Consider the following 21880-nt stretch of genomic DNA (forward strand, 5'->3'; position numbering starts at 1 on the left):
CTCCTCCCTGAATTGCTGGGTGCCCTGCGGCAACCATGTTTTCTCTGAACCTCAGTTTCCCCTCCTGACTTGGACAGGGCAGAACCCCGTGTTCTCTGAGGGCCCTTACAGTGTGACAGACTGGGGCAGAGGGTGCCCTGTGCTGCCGGGCAGAACACGCTGACCAAGGCTGAGGGAGACTTTATTTAATCCAGCTCTTCCGGGTCCATGGCTCCAACTCAGAAATGTGTTTGTGAGGGGACGGGGTCTCCAGTACTGAGTCCTTTCTGTCTTGTGAGGTCTCCGCTGGCCCCGAGCAGTTCTGGGCAAGGGGGCCACGGTACTTCATGAGGACTTGCAGGTGTCTGCCTTCTCCTGACGTCCTTGGGATCTAAACAGAAGGACCTGGGCAATACCAAACCTACAATGAGGGAGAAAAGCCTCAGGGATCATCCAGGTGGGAAGGGCCTTGAGCCCCACCCCTGAGCTGACCAGGAGCCTGAGACCCAGGACACTCGGACCACTGACGGCTGATCCTGGACATCAGGTGGTCTTCAGTGACTTGATCCTCCTAGAGTCCCTGCCTAGTTGCTGCCATAGCAGAAACTGTGGGACCTGCTGGGAACCAGGATTGCAGGACTCCTGTCCCCACCTCCGCTGACCACACATCCAGAAACCATCTACAGGATGTTCAAGAACCAGGAGGGTTGGAGCGAGCTATGGCCTTTCACCTCTCCTCTGGTCTGGGTGACTACATCAACTACTGGTTTGCTGTGTGGCCAGGGAGAGTGTCCATCTCCGGGTCGGTTTCCCTGTAAGTAAATGGACCTCATGCCTCAGTGCACTCTGGGTCGTGTTCAGCCTGGAATTTTCCAGAGCAAGCCGGCGGGTCAGAAGGGCCCCGCTACCTCAGTTCTGAGGCTCCAGTGCCTGCCTCCACACAAATCAGCTCCTAGGAGCATGGGGGCAGGGGAGAGGACTTATGCAATGGCATCTCCTGGACACTGCTCAAGTCATTAGCTTTCTGACCAGAATAGATCCTTTGAAGCACTCAAGACAGCACTCCCAGCCAACAAAGGTCACTCAAGCTGGAGAGCATAGGAGGTAGGTCTGGGGCAGGGAGGTGGCCTGTCTCTGCGTATGCAGGGATCTGTGCATCTATGGGAGGGTCTGTGTGTACATCTTGTGTCTGTGGGAGAGAGGTTCAGGGGCTTCCTGTGTGTGGTTGTTTGCACCTGTTTTAATTTCCACTCCTTGGAATACTACCAAGACTGAACATCTTACTTTAATAATTTTAATATCTTCTTTAAAGCTGCCTGCTAGTGTAATTTACTGGGTCTTATTAGATTCCTAGAGGCCTGGTAGGGTCCTTAGGCCTGGCCTGCGACCAGGGCTGATCTGGGGGGGCCACTGGTGGAGCAATTGGGGGGGGGCCCCCGCTGGCACTTACCTTGGCCAGCATGGCACCACCCACTCGCCAGCCCCACCCCCAATGCTGCTGGTCACCTCCCTCTGTGGGCCCCCCTTTGGCACCCTCCTTGGCTGGTCTGGGACCTGTGGGCAGCTCCTGAATTGAGCATCTGCCCTCTGGTGGTCAGTGTACATCACAGCACATAGCCATTCTACCCGTCCTTCCGCTCTTTGGTCGATTTGCACATTAGGCTTTTATTATATAGGACTTTTCTCTTAATGATAAGACCTCTCTGCATATTATTGCTTTTATATAACAAATTTTACAAGGGTTCTACTTTTGTGCTTTATCTTTTAACTTTATTTGGATTTAAAACAGATATTTACTTTTGAAGTCAATTTATCAATATTTTCCCTTATATTTGGTTTCTGGAGGCTGGACTTGCTGAGCGTGGGTGGGGTTTCATCTGATGACTTCATCTCATGCCTCTAAAGGTTATCTCTATTCCATGAAAATAAAAATTACATTTTTTTCCTTTTCTAAGGAAATATTATTTTTCCTCTTTACAAAAGTGATGCTTGTCAAAAATGAAAGGGAAATAATTTAGGTACAGTGAACAGCTGAGTTTTCCTATCCAAGAACAAGGCTTCTCTCTCCCCATTTAATTGTTTCCATTTGTTGCCCTCAGTAGTGATCCATATAGGTCCTGCTAATAATTAAGTTTATTCCTAGAAAATCTACTTTTCTTGATGGTGTTGGAAATGGGATATTTCCTTCCATCATATTTTCTAATTGGTTGTTGATATAAAAAAAAAACAAACTATTTTTTTTTTCCCTGAGTGTCAGGCTATCAACCATCCAGATGTCCATGGCCAGGACGCTAGGCATAGGCGAGCTTCTCTCCTCTCTGCCACCTAATGACCTGTTTTTCAATGTTACTTTTTAACTGGTCTTCATTCCTGATTTAAAATGTAATGAGTAAGATTTGTTTCCATGTAAAGATTGCTACATTCATTTCTCTCTCAGGGTTTTCCACCAGGAAAGTCTCATGGTACCTGATTCAGTTCAACATTAATCTTGAGAGTTTTCTACATCCTTACTAGGATTTTCCTTCACTATGGACACTCTGATGCTGACTAAGTTGGAAGCTAAACCTGAAGGCTTTCCCACACACAGTACACACATAGGGTTTCTTCCAAGTGTGGACAGTCTGATGTATAATACAGTCAGAACTATAGCTAAAGCCTTTGCCACACTCGACACATCTGAAGGGTTTCTCCCCAGTGTGACTTCTCTGATGCCGAATTAAGTGGGCATTAACATGGAAGGCTTTTCCACACTCCTTACATTGAAAGGGTTTTTCTCCAGTATGGATTCTCTGATGTACAATATAATCAGAACTACAGCTAAACGCTTTCTCACATTCCATACATTTGAAAGGTTTCTCCCCAGTGTGTATTCTCTGATGCCTAGTTAGTTTGGCATTGATACTGAAGGCTTTCCCACATTCTTTACATTGATAAGGTTTTTCTCCAGTATGTATTCGGTGATGATCAAGTAGATTTCTTTTAGAAGTAAAGCATTTTCCACACTCATTACATTCAAAGGGTTTTTCCCCAGTGTGAATCCTCTGATGCTGCATTAGTTTTGCATTGACGCTGAAGGCCTTTCCACACTCATTACACTCATAGGGCTTCTCTCCAGTGTGGATTCGCAGATGCTGTCGAAGCTGGGAGTTACACCTGAAGGCTTTTCCACATTCATTACACTTATAGGGCTTCTCACCGGTGTGGATTCTTTGGTGCTGGATTAACTTCCCTTTGACACTAAAGGCTTTTCCACATTCAGTACACTCATAGGGCTTCTCACCAGTGTGGATTCTCTGATGCTGAGTGAGTTTTGTATTATTACTGAAGGCTTTTCCACACTCCTTACACCGACAGGGTTTCTCTCCACTGTGGATGCTCTGATGCTGCCTGAGCTGGGAACTGCACCTGAAGCCTTTCCCACACTCATTACATTTATAAGGTTTTTCTCCAGTGTGGATTCTCTGGTGTTGAATTAATTTTGCATTAACATTGAAAGCTTTCCCACAGTCATTACACTCATAAGGTTTCTCCCCAGTGTGGACTCTCTGATGTGTGATATATGCAGAACTGCAGCTGAAGCCATTTCCACACTCCTTGCACTGATAAGGCTTCTCTCCTGTATGGATTCTCTGATGCCTGCTTAGACTCCCATTAACACTGAAGGCTTTTCCACACACCTTACACTGATAGGGCTTCTCCCCACTGTGGACTGTCTGATGTGTAATGTAATGGGAACTGTAACTGAAGCTTTTCCCACACTCCACACATTTGAAGGGTTTCTCCCCACTATGAAGTCTTTGATGACAAATTAATTTTGCATTAACACTAAAGGCTTTGCCACAATCCTTACACTGATAGGGCTTCTCCCCAAGATAGCTGTCTTGATGATGATTAAGTTGAGAGTTATACTTAAAGGTTTCCACTAATTCTTCACATTCAAATGGTCTTTCCCTGGAATTACTTATTTCATGATGGATAAGTTTTGTGTCAAAACTTAAGGATTTCTCCAATCCTGTACACTCAGGGGGCTCCTCTCCAGTGGTGATGATGGTATTACACTGATTCAAGTTTGGATTCTGACTAAACAAACACTCCTCCATGAGGCTTGTGTCATCTTTCACTGTTCCGTCAATGACACTGCTGTTTTCTTTCTTCATACTTACTATGAGGTGGACTTCCTGCTGTTGTTTTTCTAGAATATAGGCTTCTGAGAAGTCTGTTTCCTGGGAAAAGTCCCCCTGAAGTACAAATGATGTATTATGTTTTTCTTTGTTCATTTCCTTTGTCATATTATTGTCAGCCTGGATATCAATATCTATTATAAAAAACATAAAACAGAAAATGTTAAATCCATATATGCTAATACGAAAAGATATAAAAGATATACTGTTAAATAGGAAAACAAGTTGAGAAATGGTATGTAGATTCCATTTGAGTAAAAGAAAATAAAAAGGGCAGACATAGACATATATATTTGTACTATACCTAGAAAACTTCTAGAAGACACAAAAAACTGAACAAAATAACAGGAAGTTTAATAGATTTCCCCACCATTTTATAGACCTTCTTTACTGTTTTGAGCATGTACCAACAGTATAATTTTAAAGTAATCATTTTAAAAAGACTACCTGTCTCTAAACAAATAATAACCAATAACATAAAGGTTAAAAGTGAGAAACATCTATGTGAAAGAGAAACATTAATTGGTTGCCCAGTTACCAAACCTGCAAGCTAGATATGTACCCTGACCGGGAATCAAACCCACAACCTTTTTGGTGTATGGGATGACACTCCAACTAACTGGGGTATGAGGAAGTAATTTTTAAAAGAAAGTCAACTATGCTGACATGGGTCTTATGCCTTACACCTTCCCCGTCTGCCTGCCTAAAACCCATTTGAGTCCTCACCCCAATAAACCTATAGACACGGACTAGATCAATGTTTCTATTATTAGCTCAGATCATGATGGGTTGTTCAAAAACTTCAGGACTACCTACTGTCTATAGATTTTTCCAGACACCTTTGATTAAGGGTCTCCACAATATCACTTTTCCCCCCTCTATATGCCAAGCACTTCAAACTCTCCATGTCTAAAACATGTCTTTGTTGGTCAGAGATCATCTGGCTGAATGACAAGGAATAAAAACCCACTGAAACTATCATTTAAAAAAAGAGGATTTGTTGAAGGGATGTAAGAGAATCTTATGGAACCCAAATGCAGGAGGTAAAGCTAGGCCTCATGGGAAATAGGAAGTCATCTGGCAGCTACTCTGCTTGAGCCAATGAGAGCCTCACTACTTCAGGTGTGGTCTGGGAACTGAAAACATTGGCATCACCTGGAAACTTAACAAAAATGCAGAATCTTGGCCCCACACCAGACTTACTAACAATCTTCATATTTGTAAGACTTTCAGGTAATTCATTTGCATATGGTTTGAGAAGCAATGAATTACAGCCCTTCTTCCCTTCTGCCTTATTCCCTATAACTTACTATATAAAGCTGTCTCCTCCAAAAAACAAAAATAACAACTAATATATCATTGAGCACACACTATTAGCCAGGTACATGATACATGTTACCTCATTCTATCCTCAAACTGTAAGACTAGCACTAAAACCTTTTATTATTATTATCCCATTTTCAGGGATGAGAACACTGACTCTGAGAGAACTAAATAATCGACTTGCTCAAAGTCACACAACTAGGAAGTTGCACAGTTAGGATTGAACCTCAGAAAATATGCTCCAAAAACTATACTTCTAACCACAATGCTATTTTCCTATTCTGTGAAAAAGTGTTAATAGACAATGCTTAGAAAACTAGCAAGAACCCCCTTCCTGCACCCAAATTACTTAATCCGTTCATTTTTTTTTTTGGTAAGGTAGAATTTCAAAATTAGGATTAAAAAGAGTTAGAATGAGGCATTTAAAAATGATCTGTTCTTAGTACAAAGAAATAGCAAATTGTGAAAATAGAAAAGATCTTAATTGAATCTATCTCTATATAGATCATCAAAACTTACTTAAATTTTACTCTGTACAGCTGGCCAATAAACGTGGCACGGTTATATGTTGCTAACATGCTAACTCATGCTTACATGCTAACTCTTTCTTCTTAAAGAGTTAAACTTTCCAGTATAATACACAATATGTGCCTCCCTTACCAGTCCAGAAGCCTGGAGGGTCTGTGCCTGTTTCAGCAGCCAGTGGAAATGGGCCCCCCAGCTCACCTCCTCCCTCCAGTTGTAAGATCACAGCCGGTTTGACAAGTGGAAATCCTGTTTTGGGGGAAAGGAAATAGGAGAGAAGGGTGAATAGTCTGCCATGGGTGATTCCTAAGCCTCTTCTCCGATTGTCTTGGCAATGGGGTGGGGGGCGGGGGGAAGGTAAGAGCCCCAGGTTGTCCGTGTAGGGGGCGGGTGGGGAGGGCTTGAGGAGGTGAGGGAGAAGTTGACAGGGTCCCAGACTGTGGGCACAGGAGACTTCATGCAGAGCAAACAGAATCTGCCCAAAGGGACACCATTTTGTGACCTTGGCCTGAGATATTCAGAGTACGCAGACATCCTTGGAAAGACCTAAGATGCAGGTGAGGGGGAACTAAAGATAACGCTATACGTTACTTTTTCCACATTGTCTAAAACACAGCTTCTATAGGGTGCATAAAGAGTGCATACTAGTCCCAGCAAAGTCCTATATTGACCCAAAATGGGCTTGGGGTTTGCCCTTCCCAGAAATCCCTGGGCCTAGAGAATTAGGAATCTCAGGCTCTGGAGTCCCCCTGCAACATGTATGGGAAGTCAGGAAACCCCCAACCAACAAGTCTGGGTCCAGGGGGAGAGGCCTTACCCAGGGAGGCCACATTCCCATAATTCTCCAGCATCACATCCCTGTACAGGGCCCTCTGTGCAGGGGACAGGCCATCCCACTCCGTTGGGGTGAAGTACACAGCCACATCCTCAAAGGTCACCGACTTCTGAAACAACAGGTTCCTGCTGCCCTAGGGCCAATTCCATGGCTCAGGCCCTAAGTGGGGGGCAGAGGGCAGTATAAGGGCTCGGGGAGGGAGCTTGTGAAGAGCATGAAAGTAATAACACGGCAAAAATGTGAGAAAAATACCTGGAGAGCAAGCCAGGGCACATCTGACTTCTCTCATGGCAGAGAAACCTCATGCCATTTTTATACTTCTAAAAGCTAACGCAGCCACTCCCTCACTGGCGGACACAGCTCAGGACCCACCCCCAGCATTCCCACTTCATCTCCTTGAGGTCTTGGCTTCTCCATCCTGCTCCCAAAGAATGGCCATGGCTTCCATCTCATCCAGCCCCATCTGCAGCCTGATCCACGTCACCAACTTCCCAGCAAGGGGCTGCGCAGCCTCTGCTTCAGAACCTCCAGCAGAGGAAGCTCAGTGCTGCCCAGATCAGCTTGGGGACCAGGGGTGAGGGGGTGGCAGCAACAGCCGTTCCGCTTCCAGATGGGTCTTTCTGAAAACCTGACATTTTGTTACCCTCTCCCATTCAAGCCTCATCCTTTCCAACGTCATCCAAGGTTTGGAGAAGGAAGCTCAACTTTCCTGTTGGCCAGCTCCTCAAACACCCTGCCATCAGCACCGGTTCTGCCACTCAGGGCTAATGCTGCATACTTGCAGGCCCGGCTCCTCCCTCCTGAGCAGCTGCAGACTCCGGCTGCTCTCTGCCCACTGCTCCCCCCCCCCACCACCCCCAGCCTTCTCTAACAACCTTGGGGACACATTGACAGGGATTTGCCCTCAACTCCTATTTGCCAGGATCTGTCTTGGTTGACTCTACCAAACTCCACCCAGCAAATAATCTAGTCAGCTTCTGGGAGTTACTGTGAGTCACTCGCTGTGTGACAAGTCAAATAACTTCTCTGCACATTCACTGCCCACTGCCACCGCCCTTTACCCAGGTAAGCTGGTGCCTCCTCCTGAATTCAAACTTCAGTTGGTATCACCCACCACTATCTGTGCAGGAAACCTCAGCTAGAACCTTGGGGATTCATTCTTGACTCCTTCCTCTCCCTTACCCCCATCTCCTTACTCTGACTCTAGGTCCTAAAGGTTTTTATGTTAAGCATTACTAGAATTAGATCCCCCCTCTTTAACAACTACTTTCCTGATTAAGCCCACATCACCTGGACCAGTGGACTTCCTTCTGAAGTGGTCACCCTGCTTTTGAATCTCCCTGGAAGTTATTCCCTATAAATCTGACCAAGTTAACTCCACTGGTCCCACACGTGCCATAAGGCTGGGCAGTTAAGAATCACACAATGGCTGTGAGACCTTGGGCAAGTCACTCTATCTCCTTTGCCTTCGTGTCTTTTGTGGTGTAATGAGTCCAACACAGCACCTATCTCAGAGGTCAGTTGTCAGGAATGAGCGATCCATGCAAAGTGCTTAGTATGGTGCCTGCAGCATAGGAAGCCTCAAACGATGTTACTGGAGTTACTGTGACTATGACTTTCCCAACCTGCAGTCCATGGAGGTCCATGGATGAGCTTCAGGGGATCCATGAAGTCCCTGAAATTGTATGGAAAACTTGGTTTGCACGTATATTTTTCTGGGGGAGAGGGTCCAGAGCTCTTATCAGAGACCTACAGTTTGAGCCACTGCACCCCAAGCCCTGAAAGCCTCTCAGGACACAGTGAGACAGCCTGTCCCACAGGGCTTCCAGTTTTCTTCCTCCTTTGCCCCCACTACCCTCCTCTTACCCTGAATTAGAAGCACAGCCCTCCTTTACGTTGATCTGATTCCCCTTCACCTGTACCTGGTCCCTGGGAATCCCAGTCCTCTGCTACCTCCCCCATTCACACCCATACACGGAGCATCCTACCTGGGCAGTTCCCACATCTCCTATTCCCCAGAGCCCTCTGCTGAGGGGAGCAAAGAACCTCAATGTGCCCAAGACTACACCCCTGTCTTCGGGCACGCTCTCCATCCCTCTACATCACCACTCTTCCCACAAGTCCAGTCTGGCAGGTATAAGCATGGAGGCCCTCTCCAGCTCTCATCACAAGCTCACCAGCTTCCCTTCTCAGTTTCTCAATTTGAAACTGCTCAGAGCAAGACCCGAAGAACCCACAGCTCACCTGAGGCCAGGTTGTCAGGAGCATGGCTGCCATTGCTTCGTCTCCCTCTCAGAGAAGGGCTGGAGCTAAGGAAAAGCACAGAGGGAGACAAGTGTGAGGTAAGCCACCCCTACCAAGAAGAGAAGATCTAAGATGCAGGCAGCCTGTGTCCAGATAGGAGTGTGAGCAGGAGCTGCCATAGGAAGAAGGGGGTGATCTGTTCAATTGCTCAGTACCCCGGACTCCTCCCAGCCATGACACTGATGCTCACTGCCAGGAACCCTAGGATTTTACAACTCTGACACACATCTCTCTCTCTCTCTCTCTCTCTCTCTCTCTCTCTCTCTCTCTCTCTCTCTCTCTCACACACACACACACACACACACACACACACACATAAAAATGTATGCAGAGCCTAGAGAATAAAACAAAGATTTGAGTAGCAGTGCTTCAGCTCAAGAGACAGAAGAATACCAAGATCTTTGATTTATTTCTCTCTCTAAACAAGTATCATCCTCGTCACCCTGCAAGAGAAGACAGGCAGGCGGTGCTGCAGCCCCAGCGCAGAGGCCCGAGTTAGGCCCAGAGAGGCAGCACCTGGGAGGGGACAGCTGCTCCCCCACATGTGCCTCTCTCCCCACACAGAGGAGTGTCCTCCAGCCTCTAATGTCTCCGTAAAGAGCTGGGGAGGTCAGCCGCCCCCATGGCCCCGGCTCACCTCAAGGAAGCTGGGCCAGAAGTGAGGGGCCAGGCTGCCTCCTCATCCTTTCCAGCCTTCTGAGAGCAAAGAAGCCGAGACCTCAGCTCCCTGGGAGAGGGGATCGCTGTGGCATGTAGGGCCCCATGACCCAAAGCCCCTTGCTCACCATGTTTAAAAACACTCAGAGTGGCTATTTTCTGATTCTCACGGATCCTAAAATCAGTCTTGAAAATGTATACTTTCCTAAAATTTCATCTATGTCTTCCAGGATTTCAACTTTAGCACAGCTGTGGAAAAAACTGGTTTATGGCTTTTTTCACTTCCTCCATATCTGGAGCTACTTTGCTTTTTCCACTTCTTCTTTTGAATATATATGCTTTTAGACCTTTCCTCTTGGTAAATTTTGTGTCCCCACAAAATTCATATGTCAAAGATCTAACCCCCAATGACTATATTTGGAGATAAGATGGGCGAGGCGGCAATGAGATTAAATGCAGTCATAAGGGCAGGGCCCAAATCTAATAGGGCTGATGCACGTAGAAGAAAAGGAAGAGAGCTCTTCTGGTTTTTTCGGCACGAGGAACCATGAGCGGCAAAGTCTCCCATGACACCCTCTACTAGGTGGTGCGGGAGGTGCTGCACGGGAACCAGCACAAGCAAGGGAAGTTTTTGGAGACGGTGGAGCTGCAGATTGGCCTGAAGAACTATGACCCTCAGGAGGACAAACGCTTCTCGGGCACCGTCGGGCTGAAGTCCACCCCACCCCAAGCTCTCCATGGAGGACCAGCAGCACTGTGATGAGGCCAAGGCCGTGGACATCCCGCATATGGACACTGAGGCACTGAAGAAACTCAGCAAGAGTAAGAAACTGGTCAAGAAGCTGGCCAAGAAGTACAATGCCTTTTGTGCTTCAGAGTCTCTGATCAAGCAGATCCCACAAATCCTGGGCCCAGGCCTGAATAAGGCTGGCAAGTTCCCGTCCTTGTTGACCCACAATGAGAATATGGTGGCCAAAGCTGATGAGGCAAAATCCACAATCAAGTTCCAGATGAAGCAGCTGCTGTGTCTGGCAGTGGCTGTTGGCCACGTGAAGATGACAGGTGATGAGCTTGTGTACAACATCCACTTAGCTGTCCATTTCCTGGTATCATTGCTCAAAAAGAACTGGCAGAATGTTTGGGCTTTGTACATCAAGAGAACCAGGGGCAAGTCCCAGCGCCTGTACTAAGCTTAATAAACCATTAAAAAAAGAAGAAGAAGATGAAAGAAAAGGAAGAGACTCCAGAACTCTCCATCTTTGCCATGTGAGCACACAGTGAGAAGGCAGCCACCTGAAACCCCAGGAAAGAGCCCTCACTAAGAACAAAGCAGCAGCTCCTTCATCTTAGACTTGCAGTCTCCAGAACTATAAGATACAGGTTTCTGTGGTTAAAGCCACACAGTCGATCGCATTTTGTTATGGCATCCCAAACAGATTAATAAAATAAGGCTGAGCAGTGGTTTATCTATTTTAATGTTGTTTTATTTTCAGTGAACCAGATTTTTAATTTATTTAGAACACTGTTTTTCCCCCCTAATTGATTTTAATTCATTAAGTTCTTTTTCTTAGTTTGTTTCTTTGGCTCTGTAAGAGACACCTTATGCACCACTCCATTCCTCTTGTCTCATTCTTAGTCCTGTTCCAGGAGCTTAATTCAGCTTTGTGCAGATGCAGCCTACCAATGCCTCTGCAAGGATCTGCACCACCGATGCCTGGCTCCTGCCCTGGGCTTCTCTGCTGTCCTGTACGGGAGCCCTGCGGAAACCTGTGGACACTTGCTGGTCCCTAAAGTGCAGGAGAGTTAATGCTTGTGGTGCCACCCTTGACCAATAGGGGACAGAGGTCAATGGATAAATGTCTTCCCCTTTAGACCCCCAAATGACATTCCAAAGCTCCTCTATGGATAAATGTCTTCCCCTTTAGACCCCCAAATGACATTCCAAAGCTCCTCTATGGATAAATGTCTTCCCCTTTAGACCCCCCAAATGACATCCAAAGCTCCTCAATGGATAAATGTCTTCCCCTTTAGACCCCCAAATGACATTCCAAAGCTCCTCCAAGATCCTGTAAGACGGAGCAGCAATCAGATGAAGAAGGGCCAGACTGACAAAGCACCCTTGTACTGGCTCTCCTTCCTTCTCTGCCAGGCCCCCGTCTTCCACTCTGCCCCGGGACTACGTTCCCAAATAAATCACCTGTACACAAGTCTTTGCCCTTTGTTCTACTTTTGGGAAAACTAGACTATAAAGGCTTCTTTTCAAACTTCTTAGGGGCACATGGCTTCTTCATTTATTTTCATACTTTCCTATTTGGCAATTAAAACCTATAAGGCCATAAATTTTCCTCTGAATACACAATTAGCCACATACCAGAAGTTTTATGTCATGATTTAATTACTATTTGATAGCTGGTGTTTAGTATCTGACCAAAGAATTGTTTAGGATAGTATGTTGTTAATTTCTTCTCTGTTCATAATTTCTGGCTTTACTGCATGGTATTTGAATAGCCCAATACACTTACTTCTGCTTTACAAATTTTTGAGAGTTAATAGATGAAGTGCCCATTTAAAAATTAGTCTATAAATACATATAATTCTATGTGAATTTAATGAATCAACTCTACCAATTTTATTATATAGATTTTCTCTGTAATCCATGATTACTTTTGCCTAATTAAACTGAGATAGCCAGTAAAGAGTGAACTCATAAAACACTGAGCCCATGTATATCACAGGCAAACCTTTTCAAATCTGGAAGAAATGAGTAATTCTAACACTATTTAAACTGTACCAGAGAAAAGCAATGTAAGTTTCCCAATCTTTTGATCATGCCAATGTTGGATAGGACAAGAGTCTCAAGGTCTGGGCAGATCTTGTTAAGTGTGAAAATGTAGCACAGTATTTTGCAGATGCAGCTTATCCACTCAGGATGAGCCTGACCACTCAACCCAAGAGTTTAGCCAACTGCCCTCAACCCCCCAAAAAGAAAGAACTCAACACACAATTAACCAAATCCAGATAAGTTTAGCCAACTGCAAAGAAGAAATCAACATGCAATTGACCAAACAGTGTATAAGCAATGGCTAAGCCTCTCTTCCAGGAAGCAGATTTGGATGTGAATCCCTGGTCTCCTTTACTTGCTGCGAGTAAATAAAACTACCTAACAACAACCATGTCTCCTTGACTAGAACTCCCTAAGCAGTGAACCCCTTGGGTTGGGTAACGTCAACACAATACTGACACAAAACCATAGACAAGTCTCATTTATGAATAATGATGCAAAAATTGTAAAGAATAAGAAATAAGACCCCAGTAGTCCATTAAAGTGACATATCATCATCCCATGAACACAAGTAAACTGCAATATTAGGATACAGATTAGTATACTTTTCCACATTAACAAATCAAATAAAGATAAATATACTCTTCATCTCAATAGCATTTGATAAAATTTTACATTCATGCTTAAATTAAAAAACTTATACTCTAGAGAAACTCACATGTAGGAGATATGTCCAGAATTATTGATTATCAGCAGTATGTTAATAGCCAAAAACTGGAAGCAACTCACATGTCCATTGAGAATGCATAAATAAGTTGTCATACAGTTTTTTACAATGGAACATTGCCCAGCAGCAAAAATGAATGACTCACAACAACATGGACGAATTTAGGAACATAAGACTACAGACCCTATGCTGTCATTTTCACAAAGCTCAAAAGCAAACTAAACACATTATTTATATACTAGAGGCCCGGTGCATGAAATACATGCACGGGGTTGGTGTCCCTCAGCCCAGCCTGCACCCTTTCCAATCTGGGACCCCTCGGGGGATGTCCAACTGCCAGTTTAGGCGTGATCCCATAGGGATCGGGCCTAAACCGGCAGTCAGATATCCCTCTCACAATCCGGGACTGCTGGCTCCTAACCACTCGCTTGCCTGCCTGCCTGATTGCCCCTAACCACTCTGCCTGCCAGCCTGATAGCCCCCTAACTGCTCCCCTGCCGGCCTGATTGATGCCTAACTGTCCCCCTGCTGGCATGATCATCCCCAATTGCCCTCCCCTGCTGCACCGATCACCCCCACCTGCCTTCCCCTGCAGGACTGAGGGGACTGAGGGACTGAAACTGGATGAGGCGGGGCTGAGGGAACTGGATGCCACCATCTTGTGGCTGTGGGCACTGCCATCTTGTGAGGGCGTGACAGTCAATTAGCATATTCCCTCCTTATTAGATAGGATACACACATCCTATCTAATAAGGAGGGAATATGCTAATTGACCATCACTCCATCACAAAGATGGCTGCACCCACAGCTGAAGCCAAGTTCCCATAAGGAGCCTTAATGAGCAATCAGCAGGGACCTTAGACTATGCCCTCCCCCACCCGGCAGGGAATGACAGGGGACCTCAGGCTGCATCCCCTGCCCTGGCATCAGGCTGGGGGACCTCAGGCCACGCCCCCCACCCCGGTGCCAGGCCAGGGGACCTGAGGCCATGCCCCCCGCCTGGCAGGGCTTGATGGGGGACCTCAAGGTGCGCTTCCCGTCCTGGTGCTGGGCTAGGGGACCTCAGGCTGCTCTCCCCCCACCCCACCCCCCGGTGCCAGGCTGGGGGACCTCAGGCCGTGTCCCCCACCAGGTGGGGCTTGACAGGGGACTTCAGGCCACGCCCCCCACCCCGGCACCAGGCTGGGGGACCTCAGGTGGCACCCCCCACCCCAGCACCGTGCCAGGGGACCTGAGGCTGCACCCCCCTGCCTGGCGGGGCTTGACAGGGGACCTCAGGCTGTGCTCCCCACCCAGTGGGACTTGATGGGGGACCTCAAGGTGCACCCCCAGTGCTGGGTCAGGGGAACTCAGGCTGTGCCCCCCGCCCAGCGGGGCTTGACGGGGGACCTGAGGCTGCACCCCCCTGCCGGTGCTGGCCCGGGGGACCTGAGGCTGCGTCCCCCCTGCCTGGCGGGTCTTGACGGGGACCTCAAGGCATGCCCCCCGCCCCGGTCTGGGCTGGGGGACCTCAGGCCACGTCCCCCGTCCTGGTGCCGGGCCAGGGAACCTGAGGCTACGTCCCCTGCCCGGCAGGGCTTGACAAGGGTGGGACTGGCCAGGTCTGGATTTAGCTCAATGGGGGCGGGGGCTGGCCGGGTCTGGGTCTCACGTGATTTTGAGGCACATGTAGGTGGGTGGGAATTTGACTCTGGGTCCCATGGTGCGCCCCAGACTCTGACAGGAGGAAGGTTTTCATATACATTTTACTAATTTTCTTTCATCTCTGACACTTCTATTATAGAGAAAGGGCAAATAGCAATGTTAAATTATTTCCTCTAACTAATCCCCTTTTAATGTGCACGAATTTTGTGCACCGGGCCACTAGTATGTGATAAAATGATTTTTAAAAACAGGTAAGGCTATATTAACACAAAATTCAAGACAGCTGTTACTTCTAGGGGTGGGAAGCTGGGAGTTGGGTTGGGGCAGAGCACACAGACAGATGCAGCAGTACTGCTAATGTTCTCCTCCTTAATGAGGTGGTGTGTTCATGGCTGCTCATTTTACTATGCTTCTTAACTGTCATAGTAGATGCAGTCTTGTGTATATATGAATGGCATTTTTTAAAAAAGATAATTATCTCTATGATATGGGTGATTTTCAAAGTATATTGTTAAATAAAATTAAAAAAAAAACAAGTGCAAAAGCAGGAGTATAAGAAAATATGTGTCTGGTCATTTATACAAAAAGAAATGGAAGGATAAACCAGAAACCAAGGAGAGTGGTTACACCAGGTGTGAGTTGGAAGTGGGTGAAAAGAACCCTGGAATGGGAGGATGGAAGGAAACTGGGTAGAAGGGACGAGGAGGGAGTGTCATGTCTCTGAGTGTGCTTTTTGTTCTTTTATAACTAGAGTAATGTTTCACATATCCAAATAAATAAATATACATACATATATATAAAACCAACCAACCAGGATGGGATGGTGGTGATGACCCAAAAAAGGAACACAAACAACATCAAATGAGCCTAACTATCCTGCAACTGAGTAATGTAACCACACTAAAATGGTGGGAAAGACAAGAACTAAGTAACTTTGCAAAACAGTATTTTAACTAGAGGCTACAAAGACCTGTGCCCAAATGCTGCCCTCTAGTGACAAGGGGAAAAACTAAGGTGTAATAAACATTGCTGATTCACTTTAACAGAGTCAGGAGGCTATTAAGGAAGTGGGGCCTATGCACATGTCTTGCCTCTGTTTTCAGAGCTACTTTTACTGTTGTTAGCCCTCAACAAACAAAACACAAAACCTGTTGCTAAACTCAGCTCAAGGCAGAGACATAAACATGCGGAAACCATAGACATCTTAGAACAACTGCTACATGGACACAGATGGAATTTACTTCCTTCCTTAGTTCTCACCTCCCTCGTTTCCATATGGGAACTGACCAAACCCTGTTAACGTGGCCGGCAATACCTCAAGTCATGAAAGAATTACATTTTGTGATTTGTGCCTTTATAAACCCTGCCGCCTTTCTTCGTTCTCTCCACAGCTTAGTTTGGATTCGAATCCTTTAAGACCCCAAATAAATTTGTTTCATGGCCTCAGATCTTTATTTGTTGACATTAGGAAACTTGCTTTTCATAAGGGTATGAATGAGCAATTCTGGAATTATTTTAAGTGTATTCTAGGACTGAACAAATCACTAAGTACATTGTAGCAATCATTCCCAGGTCACTGTCATCCCACAGATGGAGAGTAGGGAGCAGTTACCTTTTGGAACTGACACCGCTCCAGTAAGTAGACAGCGCCTTCCAAAAGCCTGTTTCTTCTGCTCTCGGGTGGACGGAGGGGCCCTGCCTTTTCTGTTCTTCCCCTGGGCCTGGCTTCACGACCCTATGTCAGGAGCCAGAGAGCACACAGCCCACCCTTGGTGAAAGCCCCTGCATGACCTCAACATGTCAAAACACTGGTGACTATCGCTTCAGGCCGCTTCACCCCTGCAAATATTACACCCACTGGCTGCGCCGACACACCTTCCCAAAAGCCACCAGCATTTTCCCCGAACTGTTTGGAGCTTCGTGGCTATGACAGTAACTCGGGCTTCGCTTCCCACGGGACAGAACGTATTCGGCCACCAAGTTCAAAGCGGGAGTCAAAGAGGGGCCGCCGACCTGCTCCCTCCTCCAGGGGTGGGCAACCCAGCTCCTACCCAGGCGGAAGGGCACTCCTAACGCACAGAGCCAGGGTACCACCCCACCATCCAAAGTGCCAGACTCACCTACACTGCTCGCGGACTCACCTTCGCGGCTCGCGGCTCCGCGGGGAGGCCGGAAGTGCGTCACTGGGCTGTGGCCGAGCCTCTCTAGGAATACCGTCGCTCCCTCTCGGTAGTGCTCTGGCCCCGCCCCCTGCGCTGAAAACCTCAGCGCCCAGAGTCTTGCCCTCTTTGTCCCTTTCCCTAGGAGCTCGTTCAGGTAGCGTTTGCTCTTCGGGGTGTGCTGGGCAAAGCACGTCTCAGCGGCGAGCGCTGGGTTCAACCCAGGGGTGGTGCTGGGGATCTGTATCTTAGCAAAGCTGCGGTGCAACCAGATTTGGGAGTCTACGGACTGGATTCAGTGGGTTACACGGTATCAAAACCAAGACCACTCTTTTTGTAACAAATATTTCCTAGTGACCAGTTTATTCTCTTGTCATGAAAATCATAGATAATACTTTAAAAAGCATAAATAATATAATCAATTTACATTTTAAAAACGGTTATGCCTTAACTGAAATAAAGGAGAAATAAAAGGAAAATAATTTGTAATTGAAAACACATTTCAATATGTCAAGGTTTGGTCATGACTGCTGCTGTAGGAGACCTAAAGGAGTGGTCAGATATTTGCCTTTGCACTTAGGATGTGTCTGAATGCCAAAGCCACAATGCTGTGTCTTACATTGGTGTCTCAAAAATCACAAGGTGGATCCAAATTGGTGAACCCTTTTGGTAAAGTTTAGACGAAACACAGTACAATCTTGTCTTGATCATATTCCTGGAGAATCAGCAAATGTTAAAACTGCAAAACCACGTTGTGTTTACCTTAAAAACAAGTTCTAGATTCAGGTATTTTATAAGCAGTTTTTACCTCCATGAATGTCCAGCAAGGCCAATGTCTGAAAACTTTTTTGTTGTTGCTGTTAATACGCACTGGAGGTTATTTTTCCATTGTTTTTTTTTTCTTTTTGTGTGGAAGGGAAGGGGAGAGACAGAGAGACATGGACTCATTACCTTCCACACTCACCTGACCAGGGCCAGGGCCCAGGATGGAGCCTGCAGCCGAGGGACATGCCCTTGACTGGAATTGAACCCAGGACCCTTCAGTCTGCAGGCTGAGACTTTATCCATTGAGCCAAATCCATTAGGGCTATGAAAACTTGCAGTAGGAAGAACAATCCTGTGCATTGCAGGATTTGTGGCACTCCTGGTTACCACCAAACACTGTAACAAAAATACCCTCATAAAACTCCAAAATAAGCCCTTGGATTGCACCACCCACAGTTAGGGTCCCTCCCAAGTCTGATAGCGTTGGCCTTTCTCATTCCAGCTCTGATCCCTTCCTTTCCTGCACTGGAAGGTGGTTGGAGGCCTGCACTCACCTCTCCAGCCTCAGCACTCCCATTCTCCCCCTCTCCACTTCAGCCCCACTTGCTGAACATCTTGTTTTCTATACCTACCATGCCCTTCCCTTCCCATTCCCACCTCTGTCTTGACTGTTACTTGGTCTCAGCTAAATCCCATTTCCCTTGGAAAGCAAGTCTTCCCTGACCACCTAGTATAAGGGAGGCCAGTCAGTTATAAGGCATTACAGTGTTCTGTACTTCAGTGCTTACTACATTTGTGCTTATTTAATGGTGACAGTTTATTTAAACATGTTTTCTCTGGTCACTCCAGAGAGCAGGGACTATAGCTACCTTGTTCAACACCATTATCCTCAGCTCAAGTACAAGGCCTGGCACGAAGGAGGTATGTAATAAATGTTTGTTGTTGACGTAATCCAGAGGCTCCAGTTCCAACTCCAACTCCACTCTAACTCCAGGGCAGAACCCTTCTTTATTTCTGTGGCACTGGAGTGAGGATATGTCCTATACCTGGGATCTCTGACCATTGCTAGTTCTTCTTCTCTGCTTTTTCCTGATCCTGAGCAATTTACATGGCTTCTCTTTCAGAGAGGAAAATGGCCCCACAATTGGGCAGTGATTGCTGGGGACTATATTGCTCTTGGCCAGGGGTCCTCAAACTTTTTAAACAGGGGGCCAGTTCACTGTCCCTCAGACTGTTGGAGGGCCGGACAATAGTTTAAAAAAAAAAAACTATGAACAAATTCCTATGCGCACTGCGGGCCCGGGACGAGTCGGCTGCTAAGCAGGACAGGCAGCGGCACCCGGCGGGCCGGATAAATGTCCTCGGCGGGCTGCATGTGGCCCACGGGCCGTAGTTTGAGGACGCCTGCTCTTGGCAATAAAGGTTTCCACTTCTTCCTAGGCTCAGAAAATAGACCTTTAGCTAGGAATAAAGGCTTGTCTAAGGAAGAAATTAGCATATCAGTGTCACAGAAATGCTGACCCCAAATGGTGGATCACAAAAGTCACCTAATTTTATAGGTAAGAAAATAAGACCTCCTACATAATCATGAAGCCCCGATTCCTAAAATAGGCACACACCAGATTACAAAAGTTCTACAGAAGGCATGCAGAAGCAGAGACCACTTGTCAACCTCTGTTCTTCCCTTCTTACCTGGTAGCAGACTCTCTAGAAGGGAAGGGTGGGCATGCTATTCTAGACAAACACACAGCTGGAAAAGCTACAACAGCCTGGCACTTACCAGTCTGGAGCCTAGAATAGTACCCATTCCAAATAAAAACCAAGAAAACAAAATGAAAGTCTTAGTGATAGCTTTTGGTTACATAGGTAAGACTTCTCTTGAGAATGGATTCACGGATAATTTTGTAGTAAGACTGAAATGTTTGTCACAGAGCTTAAGCTGTTAGAACTTCTATCCACTGGTGTTGTCCTGAGGCAACCTGGGCCCTCAGATATTCCAATGGGTTTCCTATTCTTGTTACAGTTACCAGGGCTGCTGGGACCATAGCTGAAGACTTTCCCATACATCATACACACAAAACATTTCTCCTTAGTTAGCCCTGAAGATTAAATTATAACAATTATTAAAAACTAGAGGCCTGGTGCATGAGATTTGTGCACTCCAGGGGGTCCCTCAGCCCTGCCTGCACCCTCTCACAGTCTGGGAGCCCTCAGGGGATGTCCGACTGCCACAGAGGCGGGAGGCCCCTGCCACTGCACTTGCCAGCCATGAGCCCGGCTTCTGGCTGAATGGTGCTCCCCCTATGGGAGCACAATGACCACCAGGGGCAGCTCCTGTGTTGAGCGTCTGCCCCCTGGTGGTCAGTGTGCATCATAGCGACCAGTCGTTCCGCCGGTCGATTTGCATGTTAGCCTTTTATTATATAGGACTAGAGGCCCGGTGCACAAAATTTGGGCATGGGGGGGGGGTGGTCCCTCGGCCCAGCCTGTCCCCTCTCACAGTCTGGGAGCCCTCAGGGGATGTCCTACTGACCTCCCTCTGCAAGAGGCGACTGGGCTGATCAGGGGAAGACGCCACCCCCATCACCCCGCTGCTGCTGCCACTGCTGGCTGCTGCAGCCAAGGTGTTTTCATCAACACGGACTCCAGACCCTTCACAATGAAAAAATGACAACTTTCTTTAGGCATTTTCAAGATGTATCTTTCATAGGATATGACCTTTCTTTCTTTCTTTTTATCCTCACCTGAGGATATTTCTCCATTGATTTTTAGAGAACATAGGAGAGGGAAAGACATAGAGAAACATCAATGTGAGAGGGACACTTTGATTGGTTGCCTCCTAAAGCCCTGACCTGGGCCCTGGCCAGGGAGGAGCCTGCAACCTAGGTACATGCCCTTGATCAGAATCGAACTTGGACCCTGCGGTCCACAGGCTGAGGCTCTATCCACTGAGCCAAACCAGGTAGGGCAGGATATAACATAGGGCAGCAGACCTTTGTTTTTTCCTCCAGGAGTGTGGTGGAAAAACCCTAGATCACTTTCTTGGATTCTTATTACCCAAGTTACCAAGAACACTGTGAGTAGCGTACCGGGAGCTTAGCCAATGAACGGTCAGAAAAGGTGTTTTCCTCTGCAGCTCACACGCAGAGGTGGGACTGCTGGCGTGTGCTGGTGGGCAGGCCCCTGTCTCCACTCTGGGCCTGCTCAGGTTGCCCAAGCATCCATGGCTTGCCTCATCTCCCACGCAGTCCCCTCCCGCCCACCTGTGCGCACAGCCTCCTCCTGAGCAGTAGTGACATTATGGCATCCCAGACTATTTGCATATTACCTCTTTATATATATATCTACTAGTGGCCTCGTGCACAAAATTCATGCCCCGGGGGGTAGGGGGGAAAAGGTGTCCCTCAGCCCGGCCTGCACCCTCTCCAATCTGGGACCCCTCAGGGCATAACCAGCAGTCAGACATCCCTCTCACAATCCAGAACTGCTGGCTCATAACCGCTCGCCTGCCTGCCTGATTGCCCCTAACTGCTTCTGCCTGCCAGCCTGATTGTCCCTAACCACCTCTGCCTCGGCCCCGCATCCGGGACCCAGGATTCCCTCCTCCAGCTGACCACAGGAACCCGGGATCCGGGCTTCCCTCCCTCTGGTCAGCCATAGGCACCCAGGCTGGCTGCAGCCACAGGGGATGGTGGGCAGGTGGCTTTGCCTGGGCTGCAGCCGCAAGTGCTGGCACCCAGGACCGGGGTGGGTGGCTTCTCCATCTCCTGGGACACAGCCAGCCGCAGGTACTGGTGCCCGGGACTGTGGGGTGGGCGGCTTCCCCGTCTACCAGGCTGTAGCCAGCTGCAGGTGCTGGCGCCAGGACCAATGGCGGGCGGCTTCTCCGTCTTCCCTGGGATGCAGTGTGGGTGACTTCTCTGCCTGGCTGCAGCCTGGGATCATGGGGCAGGCAGCTTCTACTTCTCCCGGGCCGCACCCAGCCTCAGGAGCTGGGGC

At 47.5% G+C, this 21880-nt stretch overlaps 1 protein-coding gene and 1 pseudogene across 9 annotated transcripts; one reads left to right on the forward strand and one right to left on the reverse strand.

The window, feature by feature from the left end:
• Positions 1-312: 312 nt before the first annotated feature.
• On the reverse strand, positions 313-17149 carry ZNF23 (zinc finger protein 23). 8 transcript variants are annotated; one of them, XM_080645333.1, is made up of 6 exons: positions 17099-17121; positions 9088-9152; positions 6826-6952; positions 6144-6257; positions 4143-4294; positions 313-400 (listed from the first exon to the last, which is right to left on the reverse strand). In XM_080645333.1, the coding sequence occupies exons 2-6, from the start codon at positions 9118-9120 to the stop codon at positions 371-373; spliced, it is 456 nt and encodes a 151-aa protein (XP_080501459.1). In that variant the 5' UTR covers positions 9121-9152; positions 17099-17121; the 3' UTR covers positions 313-370. The 8 variants fall into 8 exon arrangements, with proteins under 8 accessions (XP_080501459.1, XP_080501454.1, XP_080501455.1 ...); XM_080645328.1 differs by lacking the exon at positions 313-400 and adding an exon at positions 8469-8518 and having other exon boundaries at positions 1731-4294; positions 17078-17149; XM_080645329.1 differs by lacking the exon at positions 313-400 and adding an exon at positions 8469-8518 and having other exon boundaries at positions 1731-4294; positions 17099-17122.
• Positions 10352-10994, forward strand: LOC308235683 (large ribosomal subunit protein uL1-like; annotated as a pseudogene). Its single transcript has one exon. The product of its transcript is annotated as a large ribosomal subunit protein uL1-like (transcript).
• Positions 17150-21880: the final 4731 nt, after the last annotated feature.

Source organism: Plecotus auritus, assembly GCF_963455305.1.
Source record: "Plecotus auritus genome assembly, chromosome: 10".
Taxonomy (NCBI): Eukaryota; Metazoa; Chordata; class Mammalia; order Chiroptera; family Vespertilionidae; genus Plecotus; species Plecotus auritus.